This window comes from Oenanthe melanoleuca, chromosome Z, assembly GCF_029582105.1.
Source record: "Oenanthe melanoleuca isolate GR-GAL-2019-014 chromosome Z, OMel1.0, whole genome shotgun sequence".
Lineage (NCBI taxonomy): Eukaryota > Metazoa > Chordata > Aves > Passeriformes > Muscicapidae > Oenanthe > Oenanthe melanoleuca.
In genome coordinates, this window is record NC_079362.1 from 42,453,351 (window position 1) to 42,465,057 (window position 11,707).

General features: G+C 34.7%; 1 protein-coding gene across 1 annotated transcript in view; it reads left to right on the top strand.

Annotated features, from left to right (window-relative positions):
* Nucleotides 1-9,580, top strand: part of LOC130264857 (guanine nucleotide-binding protein G(q) subunit alpha) — a 113,246-nt gene extending 103,666 nt beyond the window's left edge. Inside the window, exons 6-7 of the mRNA XM_056513446.1 lie at nucleotides 118-271; nucleotides 2,920-9,580. Of these exons, the coding sequence (XP_056369421.1) occupies nucleotides 118-271; nucleotides 2,920-3,110 (345 nt within the window). The 3' untranslated portion in view covers nucleotides 3,111-9,580. The remainder of the gene's footprint in view (nucleotides 1-117; nucleotides 272-2,919) is intronic.
* Nucleotides 9,581-11,707: the final 2,127 nt, after the last annotated feature.

An 11,707-nucleotide genomic window follows, 5' to 3' on the forward strand; every position in this document is an offset into this window, starting at 1 on the left:
GTAGGAAAGTGCAAAACAGGAAGTGGATCTTTTTGCCAAATGGAGTGAAAATGCATGAATTTATTTAAAAAAATTAAATCTCATTATCACAAAATTCTGCTCTCTTTTTTATTCCAGAATCGAATGGAAGAAAGCAAAGCTCTCTTTAGGACAATTATCACATATCCATGGTTCCAGAACTCTTCAGTTATTCTGTTCTTAAATAAAAAAGATCTACTAGAGGAGAAAATTATGTACTCCCATCTAGTTGATTATTTTCCTGAGTATGACGGTAAGTATAATGACATCAGAGCTCATGCTCTGTTTACGCTGTAGTACTGGCAAATTGTGCTAGCCTTGTCCACATGCTGGACAGATAGACCTTTGGTATGTTCCTTAAAAAAATACTGAAAATTGTAAAATGGGATTGAACTTTTGCAGAATTTTTAGACTACTAATATTTTGTTTTGTACTGTAATGACTTGCGGGTCAGATGGCAGAACCCTTACTAGGAAATTGTTGACTTTTAGGTGAGTATTGTCATACTAGTACTGAACCACATTCTGACATTTTTCATAAGTTAGGATGAGGGTTTAAATTGAAATACAAGAGTTAAAAAGAAATAGAAACACATTCCTCAGTTGTACTTATAGTCTTCTATATTTCTTGTGTTTTGAGGTTTGCTTTTATGTAAGCTTGAATACCTAAGGGGGGGAAGTGTCATAAGCTCTCTGTAACACTCAGAGAGACAAGCAACCACCCCTTGCACCCATTTATTGTACCTTTTTAAATTGTGTTTTAATTTTACATTAATTATATGAAGTTAATGTGTTTGTCCATAAAAAAAAAAAATCTGGGCTATATAAGTGTTTCTACTAAAGCTGTACTTTGAGGAAGTTCTCATGAGGGGAAAAGCTAAGCATTTTGAGGTAGATGAGTGGATGAGGCCTTGGTGACAGAGGAAAATCAAACTCATATAAAAAGAGGTCTAAAGAACGAAATGTTCCTGTTTTTTAAAAAGAAAATTGATTTTGTCCCACCAGGAAGGAATAGCTGATTGGGAAGCTGAGAAAAAGATTAAAACTCTCATGTTCAAATATGGAAAGTAATAATGGGAAAAATGTACTTTTTGTTTTCTATTAAAGAGGAAGAGAACAAAAAAAAGCCTGCAGGATCAGATCACATTATTTATTAAGTCAGTGTAAATTTAGTTTCATAGTAATGTACAGAAGAGAACTGGCAGTTGGATAGAAATATGCTTGTTCTTTTGAATTTACTTTGTGTAACAAGTTCCCTAGACATCCCAAAGGTAAGTAGACCTTTAAGTCTGCTCTGTTACAAAACCTGTGTAAAATGCTTGTCCAGGAAAAAAAAAAAAAAAAAAAAAAAAGAAAATTCAACCAGTTCACAGAAACTTTGTTTATCTCGTCCTTTGCCATTGGTAAGGGTAAAAAACATTATGGACTATCAGGGATGTGGTAGTGAAAACCTGCAAGTGTTTGAGAATCTTTTGTTTCTTGATTCTGCAGATCTTGCAGGACCTAACTCCAGAGACAAAGTTAGTTTGATGTGATTACTTCTGGTGGCAGGGTGGGGTCTGTGGCTTGCAAAGGTCACCATGTTGTCCCCTCTTCTGTCCCAGTACAGTGGGGATGTGGGAAGTGGGAGATATGACGAAGGTATCAGAAATAAGTATTTTTCAGTTGTATTGCTTCTCTCACCTTCAGAAGGGAGAGAGTAGCCTAGGGATGAGAACTGCTGGCCAGGGTGGCAAATTGGACAGATTAAATTGAGTTATGGGGTTCTGCTGCACAGTGCATTAGTACGAGCTTTGAAAGGGAGGCTGAGCCATCCTCCTAGGCCAGTGTATCACATGAAGACATGCTTTGCATGCTACTACTAGACAGCTGACTGGCTGGCTGTGAGAGGGAGAGAGGGCAGACACAAAAAGAGGCTGTAGTTCGGGAGAAAAGAAGAGAAAAATATTAATGTAGCACTTACATAGATCTTCATGGTATCATTTAGAGCCAGACATGGAAAGCTGCTGATTAGAGAGAGCAGTGGGCAAGAAAGCTACTAACTCATATGATAGTTCTTTTCTAAATCTCTTACTTAGACCAGAAACACTTCGCCATCTAAATTTAAAATTTAACAGCATGTGGCTTATGTTCTTGCTTCTGTGGTGCTCTTTTGACCGTGAACATGAATGAATCCTCACTGTTCCAGGCTGGTAGTAATTACCTTCTGTGATCTTTCAAGCTGAAAATGTAGTTTGGTTAGATTGACTCTGTCCTTCTGAGGATAGTCCTTAATTCAGATCTGATGGGATCATTAACATACATTATTTAGATACCAACTGATTGGTTAGAGCATGAGCCTTTTGCAGGCAACAGTTTCAGCTGGAGAGCAGCTGTGTATTTTATCATCACTTAAAGTGAATTAAGTTCTATTGATGACAATGTCTGACCCAGTTAAGGGTAAAATTTCACTATGCTTGCTACAAAAATGTATATAAAACTAGTAAATCTTGCCATGCTAAAATAACTGAAGTACAATTTAAATATAGTAGGTTTAGACTGAACATTTATAATTTCTACTAACTTTTAAAGATTTAATTATTTAGCTAGTTTTTTATATTTTTGTTCTGTGGATTTATAAATCACCTGTAATTTATAAATCACAGGTCATTTATCTTGGTGAAGAAAGAAGATAGTCAGCAGCAAAAGAGCAGCTCTGACTTGGTGAACTTCTGAAACTTCATTCCTTTATTTTTAATATTGCCTACCATAAGGAATGTAGCCAGTATATGATACTGTTGATTAGTAAAAGGTTCCACATCTTCTCTTCTGTGGAGATCACAGACTAAGCCTTCCTTACTTTCTTTTAAAGAAGTGGAAATACAAAATTGACTTTAAGAAAACTGCATTTCTTTTATTACAGGACCACAGCGGGATGCACAGGCAGCAAGAGAGTTCATCCTGAAGATGTTCGTAGACCTGAATCCAGACAGTGACAAAATTATCTACTCTCACTTCACATGTGCTACAGACACAGAGAACATCCGCTTCGTCTTTGCTGCTGTCAAGGACACAATCCTACAGTTAAACCTGAAGGAGTACAACCTGGTCTAACTGTACTGGGGGGTCCTCCCAAACCTACTTTCCGTGATTGAAGATACGCGAGAGGGACTGTATTATAATCTGTGAAAACAATTTGCATAATACTAATTTATTGCCGGCCTGGACTCTGTGAATGTACACAGAGTTTGTAGTTAATATTATGATTTTATTTAAAGTATATGGAGGAAAAACAAAAGATGCTGAAGTACATTCACAGCACATTTCCTCATTTTTTAGGCAAAACCTTGTGACTCAGTGTGTTTCAAATTCTCAGTCGTACATTTACAAAGAATAGCAGTTTTCTGCTATTGAAGCAAAATTGAGCTGGTTTCCTCTTTTCCTAAACCTTTCTCCCCCTCCTTTCCTACTTCCCTTATCTTTTAAAAGGTACAATTGCCTTTTTTTTCTCCCAGTTGCATTCCTGGGTGAAATATTTTCTGTTGAGTGATTTGGTCAGGAAAACACTATCATCACAGTTTAAGTCATCAGTCATTCTAATTTTACAGTATGTACTTTCTTTGAAGGATCAAAAAGTATTGATACTGTGATTTTTAAATTCTTTACATGGGTGTCTTCATTCTGTCTTCACTTCTGACACTAGAATATTGGGATTTCAAAACAGAATTACAGTTGTCTAAGGATAATAAATTTTACCATAGTTTTACAGTTAAGAAAGGTGCACAGAAGACAGTAATGACGTAATTAAGAGAGAATCTGGGATGTACATGGAATATGTTAGAACCTCTATTTAATTGCCATGTGCCATTTTTTCTCTCTTCTTTTATTCACAAATGCCAAATAGAAAAGTCATAGACACTACATTTTCCCCAGTAACTACAGCCTGAACAGTGTTTTTCTCTGTTGTGTGGGATGTTTTTTCTTAAGTTAGAGCTTTTTTAAGTGTTCTTTTTCCACAGTAGAAAAATTATTTTTATTGTACAAAATTCATGTTGCCAAATCTGGCTTTTTATAAAACCGATGCTCTTGAAACGTAAGATACTGATTGAAATGCCAGATGGATGGGCTGGGGACTGACCTGATTGAATCAACTGCCAAATGATTGACACACACAGTTTCAGCTCATATGTTCCCTTTTTTAGAAAGTGTACCATTTTCTAATGCCAAAACCAATATGTAAGTGAACATGCTATGAGGTGTACCATGCACCCACATGTAGTCTAGTAATTCAAAGAGTTTAGATCTGTCATTTTGTCAGTTATGACATGAGTTTGTTTTCTGTAATAATGTCAAGGCACCTTCAGTTGTATTACAAGAAGTTATTGATGAGAAATACGTTCGGGAACCTTTTCAGATAGAGTTGATTGTTAATTATTCACAGGCATTTGATAGGCTTTCCTGCAAAACAGCCTTTCTCAATGCTCCTTAGAAGAGATTTATAAATGCAAATGAAGCAGTGAGAAAATCATTCTAGAAACAAATGTGCAATTTTTTAACAACAAAAGTGCAGCACACATTGATGAGCCTTTATTCTGCAGCTTAGGTTGAAAGGTGTTTTTTGACCAGGTGCATGATTGCTAGTGAGAAAACTCTATAGAGTTCAGACATGTGATTGGGTTGATTATCTATAATGCCAACTGGCACTAGAGTGCACTTAAAACAAAAACAGCTGCCACATAGCAGTGGATGGGAGGTGGAATAAAGAATGGCTTATTAGTTAATTACCAAAGTTAACAATAAATACAAATGAGATGTTTTTCATCCTTAACCCTCTCAAATCCAAAAGAATGATAATAAGAAGTTGCTATTTTTTGCTCCCTCTTAAACACCTTGTAATTTAAAACTGGTTGTAGGTATAGTGCAATTATGAATGCTATAATCATTGTACATACATATATATATATATATGGCAGCATCCATATTGGCTTTGTAATCATTAATTTTTGGCAAATTGAATGTGCTGTATTGATATGTATCTATGTAATTGTATTGTATGTCTTATAGCTAATTCACATTTTAAATAATGTTATTTTATTTACTTTTTTAAGAGAGAAGAATGTAAATTTTGTCAGTTTATTTCTGACTAGGGATTTGTTGTTGTTTTTATTTACAAAACAAAATACTATAGTGCAGAGCGGTACTAGCATCGTGCTGTATAAAATCATTTGCACATTCCTGAGTAGAAGTAAATTGGAAACACCAAGACAGAGATGATTCACGTTCAAAACAATGCTCAGATCTTGTCAGGGCTTTATACAGCTGTAGAAAACAATCCTAGAAGAACGTATGCCATTATATCTTATATTGGAACATAAGCTTCAAATAGAAATTTAATTTTTTATTTGACTGATTCACATTATGTTATTTTCACTTTTCTAATAGCTTTATTGGAAAAGTAAATTCAGAGATATTTCAAACCATTGTACGTAAGTACTAAGGCATATATGCTGTTGCCCTAAAAATACTGTGATAAAATGAAAAACATCTGATCAGTCTTTCAGAAACTGCAGAAACCTTAGGTATAAAAACAACAACCAAAAAGTCACTATTGTTAAAGATTTTAAGGAGTTAAAGTGTTTTATTTAATGAAACTAAAGCAGATATATCTAGGTTATAAAAAGTGACACTGACATTCTGAATAGGGGATCAGAGCAGTGACTCTTTCTTACATAGAGCTTAACAAAATTGGTCGTGGTCATGCTATAAATGCAACAGAGCTTCTGTTTTCACAGTTCCACTGTTGATAATATTCCTTTTATTAAGCTGAGAATACACTGCCTACATTGGATTCAGTGCTATAAATGGAACTGTAGCCAAAAATAGGAAGAAAAAAAATTTTAAAAATAAAAAAGAGGGGAAAAAAGAAAGAAAAAAAAAAAAAAAAAGAAAGAAAAACAGAACCAAACAAAACATCAGACAGTGGTGTCTAACAAAAGTTGGGGGGTTTTTAATTTTTTTTTGTTTCTTATAGGGTATTGGGTGGGGGAGAAGGAAATGTGGTTCCAAGTTTTGTATAAAACAAAACAAACGTTTACTCATGCTTTATAGTTATATTGTGATTGCAAAAGTTTTCAAGAGTGTGTGCCACTGGGCCATTTTTTGGTATTTTTAGGTAAGTTGAACCTGTGGCAATGTTTAGACCATTTGAGCATGTTCTGGGAAAAAAAAATATTCAGCATGCCAAGGCAAGCTTTACATGAATCACCTAACACAGCGTTGCAGTATGACAGTTTACAAAACATTTTCTTTTTAAATAACACAGCTGTTCCCACTTGTAGTATATTCCATTGTGGTGGTGGTGGTGTTGCTGTTCAAATTGGTGGTTTCTACTATGCCTTATAGTGCTTAAGTCCTGAAGTCTGTGCCTCTTACATGAAGCTGAAGGCAAAAACATCAAGGCAGAAACCCTTTTAACTTTGCCAAAATGATGTGTTTTCTTTGAATGTTACAGATGGGGAGGAGGGAAGGAAAATGTCTTGGGAACCTGTGTATTCTAAATGTTCACTAGCACAAGAAAGCTGTAATACATGTTTTACAGAAACCTGGAACTTGCCTTTTTCACGAATTAACTGGCACTGTCCTTACAGATGTAGGATGATGCAGCTATAAGGGCAGTTTACTTTTTATAATTCAGTCTCTTTTGATTGTCAAGGTGTATGGACTGTACTTTATAATCATACTGCCACATGATTGTGAATCATTTTTTGAAGTTTGAGGTGGAGAAGAGACTTTTAATGCTGGATAACAGTCAGAATTGACTGCATGATTTGCAAAAACTCTTTATGGGGGAAAAGGGCTGCATATAGATATTGCTAGACTCCCAGCCTTGAGTTGTAAGGTGCAGAAGACTTTCAGATTACTGAACCTCATGATCCTTTCCTTGTAAACATTCTTCACAAAAGAATGAAATATTAGGAGAAAACAAAGACATGTTAACCCACATGAATAAAATAAAATTTAGACATTTGTCACATGTGCTGCTATTCTTGGAGCTCTGTGCATAGTTATACTGCAGACTATTACATTAGTGAACTAATGAAGTGTTCACAGCATATTAACAAGGCCTACACATGACCTACCTCTAGTTAAGAGATCAGTAAAATAGCTATGTTTTGGAGAGACTGATTTGAGTAATTTAGAAAATTTAAGTGTCCTGGTATTTAATAAATCATGGTATTTTAGAAATTGACACTTTTACAAATACAGTCTCTCTTTTGATGTAAACCACAAATTCTAGAATTTAATAGACATTAAACAACTAAAGCCTTCCCAGCTTGTTAGTTTAGTAGAAATCTTGCAAACCAGTAGCTTTAGTTTGAGAAGTGAAGCTACTGATATTTCCTCTGTTTTTCCTTCAGGTTACCTATAGCATTTTGAGTTCTATCAGTCAAACAAATTTTTCTGTCTAGTCAATACGTTGGGGTCACAATTTGGATGACTGAAGAATTTTACTGTAGTTTATCTTGATCTTTTTCACATTAGTCATGTGCAGGTAAGAATGGAATAGAGATTTTTAAAACAGTGTCAAAAGATACATTAAGTTTAATGTAAATCAGTTGAAGGTTTGTTTTTTTCTGTCAAAATACAGTTTAAGCTGATTTCCTGTGCTGCAGGAAATCCTTATTTGAACATTTAATTTTTTTTTTTCTTTTAAGGAAGGAGTGTGAGGAGATGCATTTTTAAACTTAAGAGTATTTTAAAATAACATTTGCTGTTATTAAAGTGTCACTTAAATGCATGTATTGTGTGTTGCTTGAGGGACAGAAATAGTTTTTTTGGAAAACGAATATTGTACAGTTTCTGCCTCTCAAAAATGTTGTTGGTTAAAAACACAGTAGTTTTGGCCACATCTTCGTTCCTTGAAATTTAGTTTTTCTGAAATGTTTGGGCTTATTGTTCTCCTAAAATGCTTCTTATCATGGTAAATGTTGAATAGATGTATTACTCCAAAATTACTTTTTAATGATACATGCTCCGTCATCATTGTCTAAATATTAAAATTTCTAGAATATTTTTGTTACAGCCAGACGTTCAAAACATTTGTTACAGAGAAGGTAATTTGACAGTATTATAAATGGTTTGGGGTTTTTTTTTTGGCTTGTGTAGAATGAAAACTCAGAAGCATGGGAGAAAAGAAATAAAACATATGCCTCAGGAAAAGAAAACTTTGCAGACAGTGAGGAAATGTCTTAAGGATTTTTGGATTGCAGTACTGCTGCAAGAGTGTGTTTCTTTGATCTTTTTGTTCACCTGAATCATGATAGGAGTAACTGAAAAAGGCGTTTGTACTGCTTTTCAGGAGTTTGACTCATACCTGGTCAACAATCAGTGGAGCTTAGATTATCATTATTGAAGAAATAGTATTTCTATTTCAGGCGAGTTGCAAAAATTAGTTGGTTCTCTTATTAAGTGAACAAAACAGTTGAGTAAAGATTCCTGGAGTGCAAACAGTCTGCCTAAGCAAGGAAAAGACTGAATGGTTCCTCATTTTTCTTTCCAGTTGCAGAATGTATGGGAGAAGGATCAGTCACTAGGGAAGGATTTATTTTATGTCTGTGTCTCAGTGAAGATAATGTCAACAAACTACAGTGTAAGTTGTGACCTTTAGATACGTGAAATAGATGTAGAAATTGTATCTGCGTGATAAGTTGTGCGTACTTGTGATTAAAACATCAGATACTTTGATTGTCTCACCAAATTACCAAGCACTTTGTAGGATACTGTCCCGAACACCTAGGAGTTCCAGAATATTTATAAACTGCCACAAAATACACAATTGCCAGATCCTCAGGAGCACACTTGGTGTCAGTATCTGATACAAAGGCAAGAGCCCGCCTCTCACAGCTCTTTACTAGCAAAGGGAGCTACCCTCCTAAGGTTTTCATCTGCTCTGAGCTTTCCCTTATGTCAGCCCTGTTGCTTTGTCAATGAATGGGAGTGGAAAAAAAACACCTTAATTTTGCTCTTCTTACTTAGCGGCATTATTGGTCTAATTTTCAGGGGCTTCAGCCAGTTTGGCTGACTAAGGGTTCCAAGAAGTGTTAAGATGACCAAATGGAAGAGGTAGAATTGTGTGGCCCAAAAGCTTAGAAATTAGGAAAAAAGGGAGTAGCACTTTTCTCCATGAAAACCTAGTCATAGTGCTGTCATTTCTAAACCCTCCATGTTATGCACTTTGTGGGCTATTAGCTGTTCTGACTTGGAGATGCTGCACTTTTCAATTTTAAAGGCCTTGATTGCATACTTATTCTGAAAAAAAAAAAAAAAAAAAAAAAAGGAAAGAAAGAAAAGAGAAAAAAAAGAAAAGAACAAGGAAAACTCTTTCTTGCTCCTCTTTAAGAATCACAAGTTTCTGTGTATGTGGACTAAATGCAACATACAGGTAGTGAGAATGATGGCTGATGCCAGGAAGTCACGCTTAGTGTTAAGAACGGAAAAATACAAGAATTAGATTTTTATTCATCTCACCATAAAAACCCCCAAAACAAAGCCAAAAAAACCCAACAAAACAAAACAAAACAAAACCAAACAAACCAAAATTAGTTATTTTCCAGTAAGCTCTAAAAAGAAAATGTTTTCTATCTTATTTGAAATGCTGTGTTGCTGGGCAAGACATTCAAGATTCACTGTGTTCTTGTCCAAGGCACTTCTTTCTCCATTCACCCTCATTTATCTCATTCATTAATTGCTTCCTGTCATCTAATGAAAATACAGTATTGCTTTATGTATGTGCACTCTGGAATACTTTCTGATCCTTGTGAATTAAATGTAAATTGGTCTGGTAAAATTCAGCAACTGATGGTGTGGGTAGAGCTGAAGAGGAAAGCACTTTCTGGTTAATCTTGTTCCTCTTGCCATTTTGTTTTGATTAATTTTTTGGTATCTTTCCTCTATCCTGTTTGCCACAAAGAGAAGGTTTCTTGACATACCAGATTGAATTCTGGTAGTCACTACAGAGTTGATTATATTGGCTGCATTAAAGACAAATTGTGAATAAGAGCAGCTTCAAAAGGTTCCTATAATCAGAGGCAGATACAGTTAGACTTTTGGACAGGCATTTCAGAAAAAAAATGAACTATAATACTATAGTTGCAAACATAGTAGGCAAACATGAGCCAAATCTTGCCATTTTAGTATGTCATTTTGCAATGTCAGTAGAGAGCTGTTTGCTAAAATGTTGCTGAAAATTTGGCTTTTTTCCTGCAGTCCTGTATGAGGTGGTTAATGTAATGATCAGGCTGGCACTCAACTGAAGAGATGCATTAATTTGACAATAAGTTCAAATGTATTCTTGCAGAAACTATTGCATAAGATTACTTTATATGATGGTAACAACAAAAAAAAAGATACTTGCATGCAGTAAATACTTAAGATATTGCACTTTTATACATTTATTATAAAGAGGAATCACTCTCCCTAAAAATAAAATTCCATTTATCTCACGATGAAGTATCTGGAGTCTCTTAACAATTGTCAGTTACTTGTGCACACAAGTGTGATTATTGTATACTAGAGGTTAATTAATCTGTTGTCACATGCTGCAGAATTATTGGTTTATTTCAAATGCTTTGAAAATTTCCAAATTTTGGAAAGGCCAAATGATGTTTTTATTACTATCCTGGTGACTATTTTTTTCAGCATGTTTTAGGAGAACCCTCACAGTTACTGATAAGACTTGATTTATTTTAGCTCAAGAAATTAACTGTTTTACTGTTCAATATCAAGGTTTTTCTTTAAGTGCTTTAGAACTTCACTGTGTCACCTCACTTTGCTGAAGTTAAGCGACTTGAGTGTAACTGAGAGGCAAAAGGCTAGATATAAACATAGTCAAATTTGATACTTCCCTTGCATAATAATCTTTTAATGCATAAATCAATTACATGACTGTAATTTAGCTGATGGAGCTATTCTTGAATTGCAACAGGCTGTGGTGGTACTAAGAAGAATTCAGTTTTCTTTATCTTATATACATAATCATATTATTCAGATTCTTTACAAGATGTCAGAAGTGTTCAAATGATGTTATGACTAATACATGTAAAAGCAGCTTAACTGATTTTCGATATTATTTAATATGGTCTAGAAATTGTTGGAATCTCTTGTAAGAAATTATAGAAATGGTGCTACAAGTGGAAGATTTCTGTGGTTATGGATTAAATAATTCTCTTTTGATACATATTCACACTTACACATGCTGACTTTATTTCTGCTAATACAAAACAAAAGCAACTCCACTGTAGAGAGCAAAATATGATCCTCAGTTAAAAACCAGAAGAGCAAAACATTATATAGCTAGAAGGTAAATACAAGGCCTAACCTAGATGATGGTATACAATGTAAATGAGCACAAGAAATTTCCTAAGCAGAGAAAAGTTTATGTAAGCTGGGAAATCATTTGTGAGTCATTTAGGTGACTGTTCACTTGTTCAAGGTTAATAAGAAAAAAACAAACTGGATTTGAGATACTTTATCAGTGTTTCTCTAGGAGACTTCTTTAAATGTTTTGAAGTACAAAGCAATGTAGGTTAAAAGTTCTTTTTCCCTTAGTCTGATATTCAGGAGTTGAGAAGTACACACTCACGATACATACATTGCAGGACGCTTAAATGAATGCCTCCAAATTGCAGAAGAGAGGAATAGTATAATACTGC